Here is a 27,044-nt window from a genome sequence, read left to right as displayed (position 1 = left end):
AGATGGCTACCTGGCGGCCATCTTGTTGACCGATCAGTCCCAAAAAGCAATATGCACTACTAGGGTCCTAGGGGAACCTACATATGAAATTTGAGAAAGATCCCTTCAGTACTTTCTGAGATTTAGCCGTAACAAACTTTAACTATCAAAATCCAAGATGGCGGCTGGTCGGCCATCTTGTTGACCGATCAGTCCCAAAATGCAATATGCACAACTAGGGTCCTAGGGGAACCTACATATGAAATTTGAGAAAGATCCCTTCAGTGCTTTCTGAGAAATAGCGGTAACAAACTTTAACTATCAAAATCCAAGATGGCTACCTGGCGGCCATCTTGTTGACCGATCAGTCCCAAAATGCAATATGCACTTCTAGGGTCCTAGGGGAACCTACATATGAAATTTGAGAAAGATCCCTTCAGTACTTTCTGAGAATTAGCCGTAACAAACTTTAACTATCAAAATCCAAGATGGCGGCTGGTCGGCCATCTTGTTGACCGATCAGTCCCAAAATGCAATATGCACAACTAGGGTTCTAGGGGAACCTACATATGAAATTTGAGAAAGATCCCTTCAGTACTTTATGAGAAATAGCGGTAACAAACTTTAACTATCAAAATCCAAGATGGCTGCCTGGCGGCCATCTTGTTGACCGATCAGTCCCAAAATACAATATGCACAACTAGGGTCCTAGGGGAACCTACATATGAAATTTGAGAAAGATCCCTTCAGTACTTTTAGAGAAATAGCGGTAACAAGAATTGTTAACGGACGGACGGACGGACGGAAGGACGGACGGACGACGGACCACGGACGAAAGGCGATTTGAATAGCCCACCATCTGATGATGGTGGGCTAAAAACTAGAGCAATAATATTTAGAGAGAAAAAAATGTCAAATGATGGCCATTCATACATTAGATAATGGCCTGTTACATATGTCAATCATTAGATGTAGCTTTATAAAACATTACCCTGCTTTACATAATCGTTATAATGGCCTAATCCAAGAGATTTTCTCTCCACAAGATACCTATATTATATATAACAAATCCTGTTTACTTTCACTTGTTTACACTCACACATCAAATTAAGCCTGTATGACAAAGCTTCCGCTCACACTGTCACAACCCTGTGGTTTTTGGGGGTCAGTACGACTAATCTCGCCTAATCCCACCGCCCTGTCATTGTGGCTATACACTTTTATCCAGATCGGACCAGATATCAGATGTTCAGGACAAACTCGGTGTGTTTGTACACGAGGACAGGAGATAAAAACTTCCTTATGAATGTGAAAATGATGTGCCACGATGACATAACACACATTCCGTGGCTTGAAACCCTCAGCAAGAACAACGGACAGGATATTGTCAAATTTATGGAAATTCATCTAATGTTCAGATCTCTCAAACAGGAAATTTCTATTATGTTAGCATGTACCAGTACACAGTTTTCATGTTTTTTTCTTTCCTGTAAATGAATCATTCTGTTGCTGGACTTAACATGTGCCAAATCTTTCTGAATAGGATAAAAATTAATATAAAGAAAATATATACCTTGCATCCTAAAAGGTCGTAACAATGCATTGGCCACCTGCCAGAGGTATCATCTCTTGCTGATAAATATCAAATGTCAACACATTATTTAGCCATTGCATTAAGTGTCTGTCAAAGTCTCTACTAAACTTGATATCCCTTAAACAATATCAAGGCGGGTCATTGCTTCAGCAAATGAAGATCTTTTCCACAAATATAACATCATATATTACAGAAGGTATGGCTATCTCATCCTTATGATCAACCGGTTCCCAGTGGTTATAAGGTAAATGACCAGTAGATGAGGACTGTCCATGGTACCAATACAGAAGAGATGACCATTCATATGGTCAACCCTATAATTCTGGGCATTGTCTACCTTTCATTAGGTATGGTCATCTGTGGTCAGACCTGTCTGGAGTGACCATGGAGTGACCACAGGGGTTTATTAGAGGGTGTGTCCACTACTTAGTGGGTGTGAACCCGCCAGACAGTTAGAGAGAGGTGAGAAATATATCAATGACATTTTTAGGTCATGCAAGGATTTCACAGCAGTCAGCCAAAAAGTCACAATGGCCATCAACATTACTGAAGACATTTTAGTGTAGTAAATGTTCTGAAATTTTGTTTGGAAACAAAAATCTTCCAATCCAGAACAATCAAGTCCTTTGCTCACTCAGAGATTTGCCACAACAGCCCAGACCAATCTGCTTCTCTCTGTTCTCAGCTTCCAATGAAACAGCCAACCATGTAGCAAAACAGCAAAGGTTGATATAGAAATATACTTAATCCAAGCAAGCATACAAACTAAATTACCAATATTGGCATGCATTTTGTATACCTTTCATGGGAAGATTCAACAAGGTTCCCACTTATGCCTTTTGGGTTTTCTATCATGATAAACCACTTGTGGTTAAGCTTAAGAAACAAAGTGCAAATGTAACTTCATGATAAGAGATCATATATTTTGTCAAGAGCCCTTTATGTATAAGATGTACAGCTTGCTGAGGACTGACCAATTCTAATAGGCTCATTTTATTTCAAATGAAAGAATTCATTGTAGTCGAAAATAGAGAAAACGCCAGATCTCCAGACGTGTGATATCAAGAAAGGAAAATCATCCATATAGAACATTCTATTATAATGAATTGTTTTTTAATTTGTGACCATAAATTATGCTGTTAAATGAAGTTTTGTACCTGTGGTGACCTAGGTGTGAAAAATTACTTAATTATAACATTTTGTGTGAAACATCTGGCTGGACAGGTATTAATTACCAATTATAGGTACATTGTATATACTTATAACTTAGAGTTAAAGTTCAAACATTGGGTCAAAGTTCAAATACTGTGGGTGAAAACAGCTGGCAAGTTGAACACAAAAAGAGAAAATACCGACACTAATAGAGGGCCGGAAATGGGGGTCTGCAGAAACAATTAACATTATCCTTAAGGCTGTGTCTCTCCATTTAGTTTGGTGCGTCTTCTCTCGCTGGCAAATGAAGTGCACATTTTCCCTAATTTTAGAGTGATATCCTTTCACCTTCTGTCAAGGGGGTGAAAAAGGGATCTTTATTTTTCTTTCTGTTTTTTCTTTTGGCATATTTTACCTTAAATTTCTAATTCCAAGAATTTTACATTTCACTGTAATACATGTATACATTTTTATTTGGAACAGTTCTTTTCAACTTATTATACTAGCAATTAAATATCGACTGAATTTAATATTGCTTTGCACATTATATAATTATGAAAAGAAAATATACAAAAATCAAAATGTAATTGCTTTTTCTGTCATTATGAATTCATCTGAATAATTTCTCATGCGAGCTCATAATTGCTGGATTTTAATTTGGTTTGACGAATTTAAAATTTACATGAATTCGTATATTAAAACCTGTCAAAGCATGTTTGTTTACTATACACAAACATGTCTGTATAGTATCGTATCAAAATCTATATTTAACATATAAATGTGTCAATTTACCCTTGAACCCTAATATCAGTATCTTAGGCTGAGCAAGGCGGTACTTATTTTATATCTCTGACCAATGTCCAGTTTTACAACACCCTCTGGTCACTCACTGACCTAATCAGGATAAACTTCAGATAAAATGTCCAGTAATTGTGGACATTTAAACTGTTTCATAACAAATGTGGCTGCTCGACTTTCTATAAACACAATGGAATTTAACAGTGACTAGAATCTAAGATAGTGTTTTCTTTTTAAATGTCGACAGTCAATTTATAAGACATTTCAGATCGGCTGTGAAAGTCAGGATTAGTAGTTTATATTCGTTTTAATCCTTGTACTACCAACTTATCCACAGCCGACCTCTAGAAATCTAATGAATCATTATGTATACAGCTCCATAGTAAACATTTCTCTGAAATCTCCCGTGTCTTGTGTAAACAGCCAGCTAACACACCTGTCGTAGAATTAAAATCAGACCTGGTAAAATATGTTACCTGTATGTAAATACCTGGCTTAATGACTTAATTATCTCATATCCAACTAAGCCTACTTAACAAATACAGGTATGTTTGTTTCTATCAAGTTCTTTTATGTCGGTAATCAAGAAAATATGTATACAATGTACATATATAGTACCTGAATAACAAGGGCAGATAATTATATGGCAATAAAATTGAGAATTGAATTCTGACATGATTACAGAAAATATTTCCAGGACTCAAAAACAATCCCATCAAAATCTGAGAATTCCAATCAAATTCAGAGATTAATTGAGTCATTGTTAAATTAAAACAGCAAGATCTTCAATATCTACTATTTCCACTTAGAGTGTACTGGCTTCGAGAACTTGAGGATATTTACCGTACCATTCTCCTGAAATAACTGATGTTCCCTTTAATTGTTATAATTGCTCTAGAACTTACAGAATAAGTCTGTACAGACACAAGATTGAGTGAAGATTACAACACAAAAATGTGCTACCTCCATTAACATTTAAGACTTAGGAGGGGCAAAAAAATCACATAACTGTAGCGAGAAAACACTTTAATAGGGGATCGAATATCGACGGGATATACCCCAGGTAGATTGACTATAGATGGGTAGAACCTAGCGCATTTAAAGATAAACACATTCTTTCACTAAAGGTTTTCATAATGTAGTAGAAAGGATATACATTTCACAGATATTTATGGGTCAAAAGATAATGTGATCATGTTTTAAAGAAAAGAACGGTGGCTTTATGTCATGATATGGTCTCTGTGGTTACATCACGATACAAATATTAATTCCAACCCCACCACGGAGCGTTTAGCCTCCGTCTGACCTCAAAACTAATTACGTCCTTGATTAAGAAAAGAAGATTCACTGTCACAGAATTGTCTTGTCTCAATGGAAAATGAAAGGTGTTAAGATTTCCAGACAAGGAACCCTTGTCGAGTATTTTCAACGACTAATCCAGTCGTGGTTTTAAAAGGTAAACAACTTGAACAGACAGAGTTAAGATTAAAATTGATAGGCAGCTTACTTAAGACCATAGAAACTCGAAGGAGTTTATAAGTTCAAGAAACTGAAAAAAAATTCATGGTGGCAGGGGTAGGGGGATGGAGGGTGTATTAAAACTATAATGCCCCAAATAAGTATCTACTGATTGGCAGGTATACTTTATATATATCAAGTTTTAAAGCTGATATTTCTATCGCCCTCATTTCAAGAGACTTATATTCAGATACAAGTAGTAACCCACGGTCATTTAATGTACATGTAGTGGTCAAAGATATGTAAATTGACCAGTGAAATGACGGCCACTTACCTCCAAGGTCCTCGGGTCACATTGCTGGCCCTGCCACCCACATAATGTACAGGGTAATCCATAATTCAGGACATTGTAACCCTCCACAACAAACTCCAACGAAAAATGCACCTCAAAACCCACAAAAGTTCACATCATAACATTTTGACAGTTCAGGTAATGTAAATTCCGATCTGTCAATGATAAAGAGAAATCTGATCCTTTACGAAATTTTCACGAAAAACTTTCCAACGAAAAACATATCACACCCGTTTTCTGTTGGGACACAGGACAACTAACGAAACATATCTTAACGAAACTGGTCCTGCACTGCCCCGTATAGTGTCTGGTGCATCCGGACTGTTTTTCTGAAACCAGCCCTTGTTTTGACAAATAGTCAGTGATACACATTAGGTCCTGGACTGTCTTGACAAGCCAGAGTCACATTCCTTAGGACTTCCCTACAGGAAACAGGCTATGATTGACAGTCCACTCAGCAAGTAGATAAACTTTACCTACATTATATATATACCAGCATGGATAGATATCTATGTATACTGTTTGGAGAAAATTCACATGTGACCTGGTGTTTCATTGTTTAGCACAAGGCTGAGTAGCTCGGGGCCAGACTGCTCCACATTATAAATACACACCAGCCTACTGTATATACCTGTTATACCTACATACTACACATATCTCAACTTTAACAAATTACACCCTTAATGGGCCTCAAAAACTAACAGATGAGTGTTGAATGTAGGTTACTAAAGACTGGTCCTCAATCAATATAACTCAACACATGAGGCTCCAATAGGGGTCATTATTTAATTAACAGCTCATTATCACAGTAATGTATTTATAATCCCAGTATGAGAAGAGGTTCCATATGGGGCTATTGTTCAATTAATCACCCACATCTTGTCTAACTGGGTTATTTAATATGATTGACCAATAATCAGGCCACTTAACACAGACTTGAGATATTCTGCTTGTTTAGATTTATTTACTGAAGTAAAGAAGGTGACCAAGCTCATGCACAGCTAAAACAATCAGGCACATTACTGGCTTGCTGGCAACATTGATTTTGATATCAGATTCATGTTGATACTGGTTGTTTAATTACCTCAAAAGATAATCAATTATGAGTGTAAGATTATCGTAATTTTTCCTTCAGTAAATTATCTCCCCTTACATTTTCACTTTGGTGGCATTGGATTGGTGTATTGTGTGTAAAACTCATTCATTCATGATCAAATTTCCATATCCTGATTAATAATGTATAGAACATATTATTACGTTATTAACAGAACAACATGTTATATTTATTTTACATATCAATTATCAACAGTCCAGCAAATTATCTCCTCTTTGATTTTTCTCTTCGGGTGCATTTAGAATAGTGATCTTGTGTAAAACTCATTCATTAATGAATTTCATCCTGATTCCTGGAGCTGGATATTTATAATACACATATTATAGTATTAAAAAACAATTATTCATTTTTTGCTGCCTAACATATCCCTAAATTATCATTAGTCCAGCAAATTATCTCCCCTTACATTGTTCTCTAAATTCGGAATTGGGATAGTGTACAGGTATAAAAATGACCGTTGATGAATTCAATCCTGATTCCTGATAATGGACTTGTATCACAGAAATACCAGTACTACATTATTATTATCAGAAAAAAATGTACAGTATCTCTATAAGCTATTTCTTACAAATAGTCCTTCAAACCCCTTTAGGAAACGAACATAAATTAAAAATGGAAGTGATAGATGAACTGAAAATCCTGCATGATATATCACACAAAATATGTGACAGACTTCATATTTCACAGGCGTACCTTACAGTGAACCTTGGCAACACACCAACAGTGATCTCATCTTGTCTATAAGGTATATATATCCCCTACCCCAGTACTATCACCTATCGCAAGAAAATCTGTAGCAAGGTATGTACTGCATAGGAAAAACAGAGATTCTCAGAGATTGCTTATTATAGAATTTTAACGCTCATACCAGCTTTGGCAAAAGGTTAAAATTGTTGTACAAATTTTGAAATAAAAAAAAATGTGGAAAATGTATGTGAAATGACAGATGGCAGTTGATGACTCTGCTTGGCTAAAACCTGAACATCTGTCTGTGACATCACCATGTATCCCTTATAGTGAAAATCTATAGATAGTATCGATTAAAGGTTCATGTAGAAAATTAACGACTTTTTAAAAACATTGTCACCTAGCTTTCACAAGAAGTAAGAAGGAGGAGGAGAAATTGTGTTTATAAACATATATATATCATTGATTGAAGCAATCAAATATTATCCAATTAAATTAAATTAAATTAAATGCCACCTCTAATTTAAGGAGTATACTTTAAAAATCTGGCAAACACAAAAAAAGAGATATTAGGAAAAACCCCAGAGTATATGACGTTAACATTAATAATGATGACTATATCAGGACTTAGATGGTCGAGTTCATTTCTACCATGTGTTACAATAATGTGGCCTTTATATGACTTTAGTACTTTAACAAAACCTCGGCCAGACGTCGCTTTAAGGTATAAACATAAGTCAATATTCACCAAGAAACCACAGATCTGATGAAGGGTGACGATAATTCTGATGTTGGACGATGAAACTTAAAGATTGGCCATTAGTATACCACATCAGCTGATGAGACTGTCGATATAGATGTGGACAGCCAGGAGATATGACTGTACACACGGGAAGTGACTCACAATAATTGACCAACAATCCAATCAACATTTATTGAACGTAATATTTCAGCATTTAAACAGGACTTCCTTATAAACAGTTAACAGAAACTTTGAGCAGTTTACAGACAAACTACAATAATTTAAATCCCTGCACCAGACGGTTATAATTTCTAGGTTGAATTGAACAAGAAAAATAATTAAAATTAAATTAAAATAAATAAATTCCAAGAACATCTCATTCAGCAGGTCTTTAAGTTTAAAATATATCAATATTATTTATTATTGCAAAAGGTTATATTGAACAAGATTTACTTTGAAATGCACATTTACATTCATTTTATATAGACTGCATCAACCACTTAGTTTTAATACCAGATTATCTCCCCCTGCAATGAAACTAAATAACATGCAACACTGGTTTAATGCTAGAACACCCAATGTATGTTACACACGAATGTATGTCAAAAATATGACAACAAATTCTTAAATAATACACATTGACCTACAAAAATTCTGCTACACATTTTTATAAACATATCAAAAATATAATGTTGTCAATCTTAATTGTTTTTATTATATTAATTATAATATGTAATATGAATCAGCTCATAATCTGACAATTATCTCTTTAGTATATCGTTCTTATCAAACATTTCAGTATTCTACAGAACCTTCAGAGAACAGTATCTGTAACCTAGCACCAGAGATTGTAAACTAGAAGGGGAGACAACTCTTACACACTACAGACATACAATGTAAGTCACTGCCCTATCATATGTAGAATGTGAATGTCGGACATTCAAGTCCTGGGGCAATGATCAACCGGATAGTTAATCCTGAAGAGACAAATTAAAATAAATGGGGTCATAAATAGTCTATCTAACAAATGAACTATACAACCACAAATTAGCCTGAACAACCTTTGGATGTACCAGTTAATTTAAGTGGCTGAAACAAACACTCTATTGTCATGGAGTTTGCATGGTGGCTGATGTCCAGAGGCTGCCTGCTAGGACAATGTGACACATCAGACAAAAATAACACTCCTCCCTTCCTCCAGCACAAAATAGGTGAACTTTGAGTGCATGAATATATTAAAACTGATGTTTTAGTGCATAAAGGTGATGACCTTTTGGTATAAAGGTCAAATTTGGATTATACAAACAATATTATATATCATGCAGACTAAGTGATTATGATTTTATTAATGTCTACTATTCTAACTATAATTTAGTAGAATTACATTAACTGTCCTAGATTTTAACACAATAAGCTTCTAAGACATGCAGTAGTGTTTCAAATAATTTTAACGTTTTTATGAAAATTTGAAAAGAGCTGGCTTTTTTCATACCCAATTGAACATCAACTTTAAAACATCAGCAAACTTAATTGTATTAAGACATGAAGTGATTAAATTTTGACCATATAAGGACAGTGAGATGTGGTAATTAAGACTTAAAAGGGATTGATGCGACAATAAAAGTGATATTTTAGTGACCTAGGTAGAGGTCGGGGTATACATTTACACCTTTTGACTACATTTATATCTAAATTACTAATAATTTTGAACTTCTTATAAGTAGTTTAACTATATCTTCGCTAAAGCCATCTACATGGGAATTCACAAAATTGTAAACAAAACAAAAAACAAACCTCAAGGTCACACAAGAGCTGACAAGGTCACACGTGACTTACCGATAGTGTGAGGGGGGAGGAGCACGGGTCTGTCTGTATCGCCTGTAGTGTAAATCAACTGACATATGTAAATCTAGGACGGACATGATCACTTCATAATCAGACATAACTCACATCAATCATACATGACGTCGTAAAGGACATCTCTATTGTCTTACCTGTGTTACAACATTTTTTCTTTGTCGTACAGATGGAGGAACATTAATAACATACTATCAATTTTTTGTTTTACATGTGTCCTATACATGAAAACGTCATAATTTTTTTCTATGTTTTTCAATATCTAGATTGTTACACATGTTTGGTGGCAAAACATTCCAAAAATGTCATCAGTTTAATAGAAGTTTTATATAAAAATAACAAAACAATGAGATTTTATCAATCTTATGTAATTAGATAAATGGTCCAGAAATCCTTAGTATGGGTGATTGGTATAGCTAAATCCTGGTTTTTGTCCTGTTGATTGTTTGATATGGCCTTTGATACCAATCTGGACCGGATGTGGATATATGTGTATAAAGTGCACTAGACCTGTACTACAATAGGCCCAACCCAGGACAGGAATTACAGTTTATCATAATAAATATTTGGTGTACTATAAACTCAATGATTAGATCTCTCTTACTACATGCAATGATCAAATATATCTTACATCTATTTATTAAGGATATTGTGATGGAAATACAATAAAACAACCTCTGTATCGAGACCACCTGTTTAAAAGGACCACTCTACTAGGGTCACGATTGGCTAACTTTAACAGAATTTGACCTATGTATAAAGACCACATGGTTATAACGACCATATTTTGGTTTTTTTCCTGCAGCTGGTCTGACGGGTCTGACTAAACAGAAGAAGATTGGAAGGGGATGAACAAAAAAAGTCTAACAAAAAACTTAAATTGATGTCATTGTTGTTTTCTATGTGAATATTTTCACGATTCCATACCACAGCCTCCCAAAACATACAGACATTCACCCAAACAGCACATTGCGTACTAAGGAATCTATCCTTAAATATCCCTTGTTGTTAATAGGATGTTAAACTTGAATACCCAAACCAAACCATATATGGTTAATAATATCAATCTGATAATGGGAAGTATAAATGTTTCCTCCTACCAATAATACTCATTTTTTATTACAAGTACTTCTTAAAATTCCTTTTCAATTAATTTGCAACTATTGTGCCAGGATTTAAAAACATCCAAAGAAATTTAATAGGTGTAGACCGAAGATCGCAGAAAATAGATGCAGATGATGTTAATTTAAAGTTAACTGATATGGGCAGAGAGTCACCCAATTATAATTATGTATATTACTTGTACATTTCAAACAAGAAAAAAAAAGAGAAAAATCGGATCCTTTCCATATTTGACCTATTTATCATACTATTATCACCTTCAGGATTCCTCTTCAAAGTGTGACTGTTATTTTACCTACTTAGATATGCATCACTGACTTTCGATCAAAGGTAGGCAATAGGTCATCTGTTCTTATCTAGGTAAACCATCCAGGTGTATAAATATACCTGTGAAATTGTCGTTCCGGCGAGAATGTGTCAGCCTTAACGAAAACAGCTGGGGATTTCTCATCAGAAAAACTTCAACAGTATGACTAATTTTTCTAAATGCCAAAATCTAATTAGTAAATTTTTAATGTAATTAATCACATATATACACAACATTTCACATTAATAGTTTGGTTTAGATAACTAATTAATGTTCTTCATTGTGAATCATAAGTGTTTTTTAATTAAATATTTATTAAGATTTATTTGACTGAAACTTAAATCTGACATTCTACAAGCCTTGAAGACTATCATATCAAATATCTTAATTATATTACTATACCACAGCAATTTAAAATAAGATTTTCGTGGGTTTTCTTATTCAAGAAAGTAATCCATATGAAGATCTTCAAATTACAATTAATTGGTAAAACAATGATAACACTGAACAATTTTTGATTCTATATAAAATTGTGAAGGACTTCAGCATATAGCATTAACACCGTGTCCAACCGTACTTTGGAGATTGCGGTTGAAGTAACGCAGAGTTTGCGGTTATGAGCCGGAAAACGGAGGTAAGTCGGAAGAGAAAATGTCATATTTCTCATCAGGAAACTTTTTTCAGAAATCTGAAGTGTGCACGGAGAACAGAGATCATATATCCAAAATCGAGAAGCGGTAACCTGTTTCTGTATGGCCCCAGTATTTCAAACACCTACGTACAGTGCATAATTTTTGCCACTTTTCGCCAATTGTCAAGTTCATGATCTCATGCTGCTTTACAAATCGAGTCTAGACCAATATCAACTGATTATATTATAATTTCGAACCCTTGTAAACAGCCTCTCAAAAGATTTTCTAAATCTAATACCGGATGATTGAGAGATACGATTTTGAAAATGTGTCGGTAAAAGTAACGTCATTATTGCGGTTGACATAAAGTAGTTTTTCGTGGTTGCGGAAAATGTAAAGTAAAATAGTAACGTCATTGATTGTTGCGGTTGGGATAAAGTAGGTTTTATGAGTGCGGATTGTCAGATGAGTCCTAAATGGACGAAATGATACCATCTGGTGCAGCTTATCCCCCTTTTCGACTTCGATTACTAAATTATTTACAATTAGGTGCCAGTCAACTGTGTATCTTTTTTACATCGTTTTTAGCAATGATTCAAGTGTTGTTAAGGTATGTTGACGTTGATTCAAATGGATTTTTTTTAATTTTTATATTTATTTCATTGCAGAGACTATGGCGGATACATCTAAAGAGACTCTTAAGACTATGAGACTATAAGAATCATTCGATTATCAAAGGTCAATTCAATCTTTATTTATTTTTTTATTTACTTTTATTTATTTACTGCGTTATCAATCGCCAGTAGAAGTAGGCGTCTCTGTAGCGGCTACTAGGGCCTACTCTTATTAGGAAGACTACAGAGTAACACAATACACATCATGTATTTTTATAACGGGTACGGGTGTGTTTCGTGGGGTGAAAAATGCTTCATGATCTTCATGATAATTTTATATAATTTTCCTGTTTGTTGCTACACAGTTTTATAATAACAAATGAAGAGTTAAAGCTGACATACCATTCTTACATATACATACCATTGCTAATATTAAAACTGATCAATACGGAACGGAAACTTAATTGATTGTCTTAGTGATAATAACATTAAACGCAAACATCTCAGAAACACTCTGAGGTCATGGAAAATGGCAAATACCATCCGCCCATTATAGCTATTGAATGACCAAAAACCGCAACCCCCATTTTTTACTTTATGCAACCGCAACCTCATCCTTCAAAAATTCAATTCAGTATTTCATGGAAATTTCTTGACATAAACAAATGTCATTCAGTCCGGGTGTTTTTTGAACATCAACACACAAATGGAAAGTGTTTATATAAAATAATATGGCTTAAAACATTATGAAATTTTGATTTGTTTACAAAAAAATCCGATTTCAATTTTTGTCGTGGAGTGTTTGAACTCCACAAAAAACATCGACAATATGCGAAACAGGCCTTGAATTCTTCAATGTGTGCTACAATCCGTGAGCGACTCAGTTTTTTGATAGATTCTCTAGAATTTCGTTATTTGACAATTTCGTGGACCTACCCTCTCAATTTTCCATCACCTTCCGGTGATAACCGCAAACTCTGCGTTACTTCAACCGCAATCTCCAAAGTACGGTTGGACACGGTGATTAACAAACAAATGGTGAACTTGGAGAATGTCATATAAGTTTGTGGGAGTTATCTCCCTTAGTCTATCTAAAGTAAGGCCTTACCTTGAAGTGGGTACATTAGCACTGTCCTCATGGCCTTGCTGAGACTGAAAACAATAAAAACAATCATAAATATTGATAAGAAATCAATGTAAAACTCAAGGCATAAAACTAAGCTATTGATCTGTTGAATCCTGGCAACTCATTAAGGTTAGCATTCAGGGAAAAAACCGACTGATATCATGTATATGAATTGAACCCACTAAGTACTGTATTATCTCATCATTTTTATGAAAATATCACTATCATGATCACTAATGGACAAAAAACAAACTCTATATCATATAATGCCATAAAACCTATAAAAATCATAATACTAAAAACACCAAAATTATATCATCACAGTTACATGATTAATCTTTCTGAATTCAGCACCAATACCCTAGCAGTCTTATCTCCTTTACTTTATATTCTCATAGGAAAGCAAAATGAAACCTTTAACGTAACAACAGTTAAGAAACTCCTCAAAGTTAAGGGATGTTGATGAAATTGAGCCGTGTTAAAAATTTAAGCATTAATTCCAACATTAAGGCCAGTAACCTACCAGATCTTGTGATGTACCAACGTCTGTAGAATCGGATTTGCTACGTTTGTGGGCCTCCATGTCCTGTTGTTTAGAAGCCTCCGTTATCGGTGTCACCGCATACGGATCCACCAGACTGATATCTGAGCTAATAGAATGGGGTCGTTTAGAACCGTCCTGTGCCTGGGATCTTATCTTACTCCATTCTGTTTGTGGATGTGGCTGCGAAGGACGACTCATGTGCACATAATCACATGAATCACGAGACGTAATCGACCTTGACCGTCGTAAACTTTCCTGCCGTTTCGCGTACCTTTCTTTGAAGGACTGAGTTGGGGTAAGCTTTGGAGAAGACCTGTCTTGCGAAGAAGAATTATTTGGTTTCAACTCTTCAGGTGTTGTCGCCGAGGTGTCATCACTATCTGACAACCTCTTTCCGATTTTACGATCCATGAAGTCTTGAAGGGCGTTGCGTTGTTTTTGTTTATCATTGACGTAACTATCCTTCCTTCTGTCAAGGTCGAGCTGCGACTGTGACACTGTAGCACTACTTGTGTGGGGATCCACAACCTTTTTTACTTCCGTATCAGACTCACGATTTAAATCCTTCTGCGATGACGATGGCGATTGAAAGTTATTAAGGTCACTTTGAGACTGGGTTGGGGATTGCACCGGTTTTTGCCATGTATCCGATTTGGAATGTTTCATAGCACTGTTATTATTGGACCGTGAATCGCGATTGGGCAATGGTGGTCTGATTTCATCGAGACCGTGGCTAGAAAGAGGACGGATTTGTTCTGAAGAAGTCCTTCGTAAGTTGGTTCTTTCAATCAATTCAGGATTAATGTTTTTCTCCATTTTTAATGGATCAATATTTGCATAATTAGATTCCTCCGACACTGAACTTGTTGTGTTATGGTGGTGTGACCGTGACATATTAACAATACTGGTCCAGTGATCCTCCGAGGAATCCTCGCGGATTTGACCTAAAGATGCTCGGTTTTGGTTGTTGCTCATTTGCATATAATCACCAGAGTACGAACGCGACTTACCATGCACTATTTGTCTTCCTGTCACTTTCTGTCCAGCGGCATCATCAAATTTGCTGGATGCCTCATCATAAGTCCCATACGCAATTTTCATTGATTCGTTTCGCCCAATGCTGCGACGCGATGGAGTACTACCACTGTCTGATGCTTGTGACACATTTGGTGAACTAACATCACCTTGTTTTACGTTTGAAGATGATGATGCATCTGGATCAACAAACACAGAATCTGAGTCTACACGATGCATTCCAGTGGCAATCGGTGAATTTAGAGACCCATGATACGAGCTTGTGGATGATCTGGTATCTGAACCATGTCGAGATGAGGACGAGGAATTTGAACTTCTATACGTGGGGCGTAAATACTGCCCTTCAGATATAGAGTCTGCTTTACTATGTCTTGGCGCCAACGATGACATGCTCATGCTGTGCATTCGCTGATTTGCATATGTCGCCTGCAAGTTTGATTCAGAACTATATCGCGTATCCTGAATGCTCTTTTTGTTTGGCAAAATCTTTTGAGAAAGAGACTGATCCATACTGTACCTTCCTTTGGAACCACGAACTCTGGAGTCCGGAGAACTAAACACACGTCGGTCTAACTCCATTTTCGATGAGTCTTTACGACCTTGACTTTCATGTTCTTGTTCATGATAGTCTTTACCAAATGGATGCGAAGTTTCATTTGGATGGATCACAATACTGTTGTAAGATTCAGCCTCCCTCATTCCAGGAAATTGTCCAAAGGAATGTGGAGGCATATCGGATCCTGGACTTGTAGCACTCACAGTAGAAACACCTGAATCACCCGACAAACGCTTGTCACTTACTTGCATTCGACCACTCATATATTCTTGTGAAAGTTTACGAATCATCGGAGCATAGTTTTGGGGATCATCCTCAGAATAATTATCCTTACTTTCACTGGAACTTCGACTTTCCTTTGAATTTTCATTTAATCCTTGCACATATTTAGTTCCAAAATTAGAAGTTGACACATTCCTTGCACTTTCGATCCTCGTATCCTTATCAGGTGCACGAGCCTGGATAGATTTCTCCTGAAGGATAGAATCCTTCTCCTGGGAAGACACATGTACACCTGTCTGACTCCCTTGGGAGTTTGTATCGGTTTGTGTTCCTGTGTTATAATAAAGCATGTGCTTCACAATGACACCTCGTGGAGTTGACATTTGTTGGAGGTTTTCCGACGGCCTGTCCTTGCTCTCGCTCACAGAGGGAGAGGCACCAAACATTGATTGTTTTGATTCCATCGGACTTTGTAATGGGCTTGTACTCGAGTCCACCCTTGTTTGCAAAGTAATAGCACTTTGTGAATTGGAAGTTGGATTTCCGCTGGTAGAGGGATAAAATCCTTTCCCTTTAGTGTCCTTATTATCCTGCATAGAATCACTGACCCGTGAAGGGTCAAAGGTCAAATATGGCCCACTTCGTGAATTGGGCGCCATCATTGACGCTAGTTTTTCCTGTAATAATTTTGTGTCTGGAGTGGGCCCAGAAACATCCCTTTCTGGTGGTGAGGGGATCATATATTTAGCATCACCAATTCTGTTGCCATCCTGATCCAGAAGAGGCTTGGGGTATCCAGGTGAATTATTAAGGAAAAAGTTATCCACAGATTTATTATTTTGTTTCGTATTTTTCTGATTTTGACTCCAGCTCTGTTGTATTTCTTGCGGAGTCGGTCGTTTCACACTTAATCCTTTAAAACTGTTCGGTTTATTAAATCCCGGATCACTCTGATTTCTCTTATTTTCTTCACCATTTTTCCTGTCAGAATCATTTGAGCCCTCATTGACAGGCTTAAGTTGGGGTTTATAGGAATCCCCTGTGGAGGCCTCCCCTCCCTGGGGTACATCCCTAACAGGCCACGCCCCTACTTGTGAAGTAATCGCCTCCCCAGCTTCCATGTCCATATTTGGATGTGTCACAGGCCATGAAGGATACTTTTCATGGTTTTTCGTTGATGCTTGCACATATTTTAAACTTGACATATCTCTTCGCGGAGGAGGTGGTGGAGAAGAGGGAGAATGACTGTCAATTTGTTTAGAATGTGAATTTTCTCCCTCCTCCTCTTCCTTGGGGGGTAACATTCCATAGGACTGTGGATTTGACCGTAAATCCTTCAGATTTTGATAATCGTTCAGTTGTGGAGGCAGAGATCTCCGTTCATATTTCCTTGATGTTGAGGACTCGGGTGTTTTAATAACAGAAGAGTCATCATTTACATACATATTTGACCCATGTTGATGTGGGGAAGGTCTAGAATTGTTATAAGAGTAACTTCCCTTGTTATAATGATCGCCATAACTACCACCACTTGTTTTAGTATAGTTCAGGTTTGTGGGACGATTTGGAAATTTTGGCAAATAGTTGGTTGAATTTGTAGGACTGCGCGGTGTACTTGTTGTAGCGTAACCCTCGTGAATGTCCATAACCTGTTTTGTGATTGCTGGGGAAGATGTAGGCACCATTGGATTGTTGCCAGACGGAGAACCATGTCCGTACACATTTTTCCAGTGGTCGGACATGTTTAGACTTGGTGAGGACATGGCAGGAGACAGATGTCCAGAAGGATATTGACTGTGACCTTGAACTTGGTTCAAGGTCACATTGTTGCTAGGGGCGACAGAGGTTGCGACATGTTGACTTTGAAGCTGTTGCTGTTGTTGCAGTAAGAGTTGTCGTTGATGTTTTTGGGTGAGGTCTCCCACCGTCGCCCATCCCTTTAATTTTGCTGCTGTTGCTGACTCCATATCCTGTTCTGAGTTATCTCCCTTGACATCATGGCTGACGTGATTTGCAGGTTGGCTCTGTTGTTGATTGTCCGACGGACTTTGGTTAGCGACGGGACTCTGTTGGTGGGGACTGGAATACTGAGGACTCGGCTGTCGTTGTTGGGGACTCTGTAACTGGGGACTTTGTCGTTTGTTGTTGATGTCTTGCACTGATGAATGGGCTGAATTGGATGATAAACTTGATGTGGAGGAATTATTCTTCACTCTTCTGGTCCCACTGTAACAAACAAACAGAGAAATCATTAGAATTATCTACATAATTTTACACATTCTCATTTCCTCTGGACATTACACAATCAGTTATATACAGTAAAACCTGCCATAATTGTGATTAGGTCAAAAATGAATATAACTCATTTAGACCTGTGTAAAAAGACAACTTGACTTAAAAGTCCATTTCATCTCTGTCCCTTAAGAGAGGTTTTCAAAGACATGTTTGACTGTATTTCTATACAAAAATATAATAATCTACATAACTTAACACAATCTATTTCCTTTGGACATGCACCAAACAATAAATTACATGTTGTTTTTGATTTGACAGAAATGGTGTCAAACGTTTGAGATGGTGTTCTAGGGCATTTTGATATGGTGTCAGGAATGGTGAGCCAATGTCCTGGGGTATTATCAGTCGTATTAACATTCAAGATTACAACATATCTGCATAAAGCTACACTTAACCCTGTAGCAATATAACATTATATGTTATCAGAATATTCAATAAACAAGTAACAAAAAATATAAAACCATGTGAAAAAGCAAGCAACGTCTTAACAAAGCTAATGGAATATTCTATTTCATGCATTGATTATATTCAAAATTTTCCTTTTTTACAATGATGCAAGCATATGATCACCTAGTAGGTATGGTATGTTACATAATTCTTCTTTACATTTTATTACCACCTTAAAACATATATATCCGTAGATCAACAGTCCAATTCCATCTTCAGACATGCATTCATCAGAATATAATGTGCACCAGTTCTAAACACCACAGTAAAGGCAATTGTCACTCAACCCAATTCTAGGGAACAATCTAATGCAACATTTGTTAGAGGTCCTTTATTTATATACATTCCTCCCACCATGAAATATCACACAGAACATATATTTACCTGTTTTCCGGGAAACATGCCACATAAATGAAATACATCAGTAGAGACTATAGACCTGTTTGATCCTAGAGGTACAACCACAAGTGGGACCCAAACCCAGGTTTGTTGCCCACCACATACACGACCACACGATCATTAAGGACTAATATATCCCTCAACAGTTGATTGTCACGACGTATAGAGACACATATATATCCACAAATACAGAGTTATCCACCCTTGGTCTATACCGAAGTCAGGAAGTCCTGTATTAAGGCTAGATGTCAGTAGTTCACATACGGTAATATACATGAAGGAAATAATCATGGCCAATAACTCCAGTGTCGGTGGTTTGATCCAAAACAGTATATTACAGAGTTATGTAACCGCAGGCCAAGACCCCTATAAAAAACCTGACGAGCGTCACAGGTACCAGGTAGGCCTTGGGCACTACCAGGTATCAGCCAATGGGAGAACAGGACAGTAGTAGGGAGACGGCCTGTCACCAGAAGTACCTATATAGCGGTATGTCAAATGATCCTCGATCATTAATAATGATCAGACCAAACGTAGAGCTGTGAAGTATATATCATATATATGGAGAGGGAGACTCGCTGTCACCAGATATATATATATCTAATTTTATATTCAATATAACAAAATGTACTTTTATTATTGGTAATAAACAGTAGAGACCTGAGTATACCGACCATTTCAGAGTTGAGTTTATTACATCACCAGTTCTGACTAAGATTTAACAAGTTAACTACCAAAACATATTGTTTTATCATCTGCTTTATGAATGATTTGTTTTACTATGATGACTAATTCAATATGCAATCCTTGATTGGATTCCAAAACATTAATGATCATACAAAAAATAATTTGTTAAGTTTTGAGAAATTTCTTTAAACCAGGTTTTCTAACTTAAATAATCAAATTTCTGCTTCAAATCTCAAATATTGAACATTTTTCCGGGAAAAACTGATGGGACGTACAACATAGATAAATTATTTCCAGCTATTATTTATGATGTCAAAGTTTGTATTCTCAACCGCTCCCCCCCCCTCTCTCCATCCCTTCCAATTAAGTTCCTTAGAGCTAAAGGGACCCTTATATCAATATTTTAGTCCCATAATTTTGTTAAACACAAGATAAATTTTGTTTTTACAGAAAATTTGTTGATCATATGAATTTAATACTACAATCAATTATGTCAAATTAGATAGAGTGGGGGATTTAGTCGGATCATTATGTTTGTAAATGAAAACTTTGAACTTCCCGACATTCCTGGATCAGCTGACAAATATCATTAAATACAAAATAAACAATCAGTGTTCGGTTCCCCACCGGTTTCGTTCATAAAATCGTGACTGTCCAGCTTTAAATTTCTCCGATATATAAGTACAACAATATCATTATTATGCAATCTGATACCAGGGAACAGAAGCGTCAAAACGCTGACAATTTATCTAGCGGTAAATATCAGGTGGTTTGTGGAATGTGGGTATATCCCTGGTGGCCCATTATCAGTTTGATTGGTGGTGTGAAACCTTCAAAGGTATGCTGGCCAATCACTGATAAGATGGAAAATATTACTCAACACAAGCAAACGTGGTAACACAGCTTTTCAGGTGAACCATAGCCACCTGACTTGAATAATTTTCATTAAAGATAGAATAATATTTCAACAGATGTTGTTAAACACAACATGATAATCACATTTGTGTATTGCGTAAGTTCTCATACTACATTAACTGTTGATATCTGATTACGTCTGAATGCCTATAATACAGCTATACACAATATCAATAAGCATGTCCTTCATTAAATCCTGACTTTTGTATAAAGACCATCTCTGTATAAAGACCACCTCTGTATAAAGACCACCTCTGTATAAAGACCACCTCTGTATAAAGACCACTTCTGTATAAAGATCACCTCTGTATGAAGACCACACCAGTGTAAAGACCACCTCTGTATTAAAACCATCACCTTTGGGTGCCAAATGGCCACCTTTATAGACAAGTTTGACTGAAATTCGTTTAATAGGTAATTTAACCAGATTTATCAATATGATATATATTCGTGGATATGAATATGAAAATGAAAATGTTATTACAATATTTTCTTTATAGTCATTATAGATACCTACCAACCCATTTGTTTTAGAGCTTCTTTGATAATGAAATATTGTTCACCATTGTTGGAAGATGTGCATGGACGACACTGGCCAGGTGTGTTATGTCTCAGAGTGACCCCAATGAACTTCATGAATAATTGATATGACCTCATTACCCAATATATTAACAAAGTAAAATAGGTGCTAAATTAGGGTCATTTCTGTATACATAGGACAGCCATGTGTGTTCATATGTCACATGGTTCATTAACGTAAACAAAACCAGGAGCCGTGTTCCTGGTGTGAGCTCATTAATTATCAATTAACACTATCACTCCAGAAGGTTCCTGTTAACGAAATGAAAGCCTCTGACAGGTTTTATTCTAAGAAAATATGCTGGAATTTGTTTTATTCTCAATGTGAGAAATCATATATCATATTCATAATTACCTGTATGTCTATATAGGTTTTAAATTAGCTAAATTATTGAGATTCGATCTAGTCACAATGTATTTCATCTAAATCATTTTCATGATGGCCTTTCAATTTTCCTAAATTTCCTAATTTTCAAAAAATTGAGCTAATTTAGATAATGTGATATGTCAAACACTTTCACTTACCTGGTGGTTGCTGATCAAACATAGTGTAAATTCTGTATTGAACTCAACAGGTGAGTTTTTATCACATGTGGTTGTCCTAAACCTTACCCCATTGTGGCTGACCACAAGTGACCAATCCTGAACCATAAACACTAACTCCAGTGGTTTTTGAGGTTAAGATATTGCACCAACATATACCTACATATTACAGGTAACTAGTGACCACAAGTGTGTGCCTCCACGTGTCTTTGTGAACAAATGGCGACAGATTACTTTTAGTAAGCTCATTAAACACAACAATACAAACTGTCTACATAAGCGGGGAAGTCAGTGGGTCCTCTAGTGTGTGAAGATTAAGTCATTTCGGCCTACATGTTGGCACCATGCTACCCAGTGCATATAAGATTTCCCTTTTTTTTGTCAACAGAGAAACGAACCGAATGACCCCATTAATACAACTTCTTCTTGTAATTAAATATTATCCCCCTGAATGAGTCGCGCTTCTTCTTACAACACTAAGATCAACAAAACACACCTCCAAACCTGAGTCCGTAACATTTATTTTAACAACTAGGTTTTCCACTACCAACACTACTTGGCCAGATAATATGATTTGCAGTGAATCGTCATGCTGATAAATGGCCATATGTAAACATATGGGTGAACAAGTTTATTAAGTGTTTGTAAATAAATAATAAGGACCAATCATTTAGTGGTCATTGTGTTTTGAAAACCATTTTTTATTTCGGAGTTTATATAAAAGAAATGTCAGTGTCAAGTCTGAAAGGTTCTCCAGCACATATCATTACTGATGATGAATTGATAAAATGTCTGAATAGTTTCTTTAGAACTCTGAATGATTGGTGTTCAATTCTCCTCACTTGTCCAGCACATTTCAAGGGTCAAATAGAACAAGTAGTCAATTCTTTATTATGCTTCATTAAAAGGTTTTTTCCGTTATTATCAGGTTGTATGACAATATCAATCATAGATTATCTAATTTTTCCAAATAAGAATTTTGAAGTTGCAATGTTGTCAATTTGCAGATGACATTTAATTTTTATTTTCACTCAGATTTGAAAAGGATTTCATTTAAGTAACTGTTAATCTCTGAAAATCAATTTAATTCCTAAGATACAGGTCTTTCCTTGTTTAAAAAAAAAAGCAATCTTTATTAAAAATAAATTTACTTACTTGCAGTTGCGTCAATATGCATGGACCAAATCCTGATCAACAGCAGAAATTAAGCCACAATTGTTTTTATATGTCTAATTCAAACTTGATCTGTCCATCCATTTTATCAATCTAAGTTGATTGAAGCACTAGAACCATTTGCCATCTGTACTACATTGATGGATCAATACAACACTTAGAAATGTAGGTAAGGTTCTGATTTCACACCCTGGTCAGCCATGTGTCCAGTGCTGGTTGCCATGACAATGACAAGGTCACACATCGACAACAATGAACCTACATATCACACCCCATAAACCATAATTCGCCACTTAAGTTTGCTCAAATACAAGTCCAATAAAAATGACATTAATGTTTTGGTCATTCTGGGGCTTTATCAGTCCATTAATGTTTCACTGTGACCTCTAACCCTTCATTGATGAAAATCAAATCTAGCGTGAACTTGATGAACCTAGGTGGTAGTTTTATGTCAGCCATTAAATGACCTCAATACTGAAATATATTTATCATTGGAATCAAATCAGAAACATACATAGAACGTGTTATATGTATCTTAATAAAATCCATTGGCGAAATAAACCGAAATAAACATGTTTTGTGTATTAAATTGCTTCTCCAAGTAACTGCCTTGCAAAGAAATCCTATGTTGCTATTTTGGTTCAAATTGATTTTACAGCCTGAGAAATACTGATTGCATTAATTCAATATAATTTTATGATTTAAGACCGTTTATATCTAGGATACATCACAATTTACTAAGATGTTTTTTCTTCTGATGAGATTTCAATTGCATTGGCCTACAATTTCCTGTTTTTATGCATATTTCATACCCTACATGATATTCCATCTGACATTAACCACTGCAAAGGTTTCTGCTGATCATTAAAAGCTTCCCTAATAATAATTTGAGGCCTATTTTTAGATATTTACATGTTTTCTCCTCAATACAAAATGCTCTAACATTTTTATGATGTTTAGATATATAATAAACTCTATGGAAGCAAAATTTGACAAAGTTATCAAAATACAGTCAAACCTGCCTTTATGGACCACCACAGAGACCTGGAAAATGGTCCTTGTAGCCAAGTGATTGATTGACCATTAGGGACCCGGAGAAAGTGGTCTTATTAAGCAGGTGGTTTTTATACTGAGGTGGTAATTACATAGGACCTGGTTTTTAGTATATGTCAATTCAATAAATTTACAGGAAATGATTTTTGAAAATAGAGTTTCAAATCAAATGTTTTTAACAATCTAATCTTCAAGCAAATATGACTTTCATTCTATATTTCAGGCAGACAATGATAAAATCTATTTCAAATTATAAACAGCTCTATATTTTTTCAACATTTGTAAATACCTTCTTTAAACATATGGAATATCATTCTACGGCCCATATGATACTTTTTAAGGTGGCGAAATTCCTTTTTGATTTAATTTTTATTTTTATTCGTCCCATACATGACGGGCTGATCCCAAGATAGATAGCTAATATGCGACATTCTTTTCACATTTCCGCTGATATAACTATACATTGCACCAAATCACATTATTTATAGTATAATGATGAAGGTATCTTACGAAACTATGACCTTCATGATTTGTTAAAACTCCAGTTATACATCAAATTTTGTCTGTAATTTCCGAACATCTTTAAAGAGATTATTATGCATTAACAGCTATCATTAACCTATATTCATACAACACAGTACCCTTTGAATATCATGTCTAATTATTGTCAGCCATTCAATGATTTCCGTCGTAATGAAGGACACATTTAAAGTTAGTATGATTTGCACAACGCTAAGGTCACCAAGGTTTTAATGTTCACAATGACTTTATGACGGAGCAGTTTTGTAAATTCCTTCTGTGGGGTTTGAATGAATAATCAGTAAAATCTCGATTTCTCACAAAAGCGAGGATTTTAATACATTCCAGCCAAATGGACATCTACAGGGTCTTATTGTCATCTTTGGTATTAAATCACACGTTAAGGTGAGAATTCCTATGCTTCAAACATTCATAGCCAATGGCTAAGTACTTTAATTATCCCCATCATTTTGTACTCGAATTGTACAAATACAGGCATATACATACATCATTGGAAAAATGGTTTCATTTTATGAGGTTTATGGCCAATTTCAATAACAATCTTTTAAGTTCTAATTAATGAAGAAATAATTGTTATACAATGTACCAGAAAATAATTAAGATTCAGTTTCTTGTGTCCATCATAATAACTATGATATCACATATCATACAGGAATGATTTTGTCGCAAACGAAGTATAAGTGTTACTATATACAGAGTTATTGCCCTTTACTAAATCTTATAAACAAAAATAGCTATCGGGGTGTAGAATTATGGATCACTTGTATTACTATTTCTATCTGAAAACAGATTATACAACTAAAATTAATTTACCATGGAAAAAATGACATGACTTTGCTATATTTCATCCTTGACAACCAGTTTGATCATATCATCTGTTCTAATGCTCAACATAATTACCAGTGGCAGAAAATATATCACATCTTACGATATCGGTCAACCTTTTGACCTTATTTGCCATCCATCATGGTGCCCTACAGGGGCTACCTTACATAACCAGACAATACAGCCAGATGATCCGCCCACCTGATAGATAGCTAATCATCGCTCAGGTAAAATCCAGGTAAATATTAACATTCCTCAGGTGAACTTTTACATAACACTTTTACCTTTGTAACGTCCATTTCCATATTTGAATTAAAAAAATTTGTCAACGGTATTTGGTAGTTGATAATTTTAAATTAATGAAATATTTCTAAAACATGTATATATAATTTTACTACCCACAGGTGTTTTGTATCCCTCAAGGCGAATCTCCCGAGAAGTAGATGAAACGAATGTCAGTGTAGATGTTGAGATGATCCGTCACATGATGTGTGGGTTGTGTCAGTAAAGGATGTGGTTAATTCAGACGATGTGGTTCGATCTGAACAGTCTTTTGATATCAGGGCGGTACAACACGATCTTTCCTATAATGTCTATAGATATAGATATAATCTGTATCAATATGGTAACCTATTTGTTCATGTTAGCCAATTTTCCTATATTGTTAAACAGTAAAACCTTCTTTTTAGCAACTACAATTGTATTATGACCAGCTGCTTAATAAGACTGCTTACTTGGGGTCTAAAATGGCCAATTCCAACACATTTTCACCCGTGTATTAAGACAACTTGGGCTACCCTGATTTCTTTGTCCTTAGGCTGGTCTTTATAGACAGGTTATATACTGTTATCGTATCAGTGGTCTTTATAGACAGGTTATATACTGTTATCGTATCAGTGGTCTTTATAGACAGGTTATATACTGTTATCGTATCAGTGGTCTTTATAGACAGGTTATATACTGTTATCGTATCAGTGGTCTTTATAGACAGGTTATATATTGTTATCGTATCAGTGGTCTTTATAGACAGGTTATATATTGTTATCGTATCAGTGGTCTTTATAGACAGGTTATATATTGTTATCGTACCAGTGGTCTTTATAGACAGGTTATATACTGTTATCGTATCAGTGGTCTTTATAGACAGGTTATATACTGTTATCATATCAGTGGTCTTTATAGACAGGTTATATGTTGTTATTGTATCAGTGGTCTTTAAAGACAGGTTTTATATTGTTATTGTATCAGTGGTCTTTATAGACAGGTTTTATATTGTTATCGTATCTGTGGTCTTTATAGACAGGTTATATATTGTTATCGTATCAGTGGTCTTTATAGACAGGTTATATATTGTTATCGTATCAGTGGTCTTTATAGACAGGTTATATACTGTTATCGTATCAGTGGTCTTTATAGACAGGTTATATATTGTTATCGTATCAGTGGTCTTTATAGACAGGTTATATATTGTTATCGTATCAGTGGTCTTTATAGACAGGTTATATATTGTTATCAGAACAGTGGTCTTTATAGACAGGTTATATATTGTTATCGTATCAGTGGTCTTTATAGACAGGTTATATATTGTTATCGTACCTGTGGTCTTTATAGACAGGTTATATATTGTTATCGTACCAGTGGTCTTTATAGACAGGTTATATATTGTTATCATACCAGTGGTCTTTATAGACAGGTTA

The 27,044-nt window shown here is 35.6% G+C and overlaps 1 protein-coding gene across 2 annotated transcripts in view; it reads right to left on the bottom strand.

The window, feature by feature from the left end:
• LOC138327737 (serine/arginine repetitive matrix protein 2-like) overlaps positions 1-27,044 on the bottom strand; it is a 141,223-nt gene that overhangs the window by 38,820 nt on the left and 75,359 nt on the right. Inside the window, exons 3-5 of one of the 2 annotated variants that reach the window (XM_069274074.1) lie at positions 14,058-18,117; positions 13,517-13,560; positions 9,713-9,754 (exon numbers count right to left, since the gene is read on the bottom strand). In XM_069274074.1, the coding sequence (XP_069130175.1) occupies positions 9,713-9,754; positions 13,517-13,560; positions 14,058-18,117 (4,146 nt within the window). The remainder of the gene's footprint in view (positions 1-9,712; positions 9,755-13,516; positions 13,561-14,057; positions 18,118-27,044) is intronic. The other variant, XM_069274075.1, reaches the window with a different exon arrangement.

This window comes from Argopecten irradians, chromosome 7, assembly GCF_041381155.1.
Source record: "Argopecten irradians isolate NY chromosome 7, Ai_NY, whole genome shotgun sequence".
Classification (NCBI taxonomy): Eukaryota; Metazoa; Mollusca; class Bivalvia; order Pectinida; family Pectinidae; genus Argopecten; species Argopecten irradians.
Note: the sequence above shows the minus strand (reverse complement) of the source record. Positions and strands in the feature narration are given on the sequence as shown.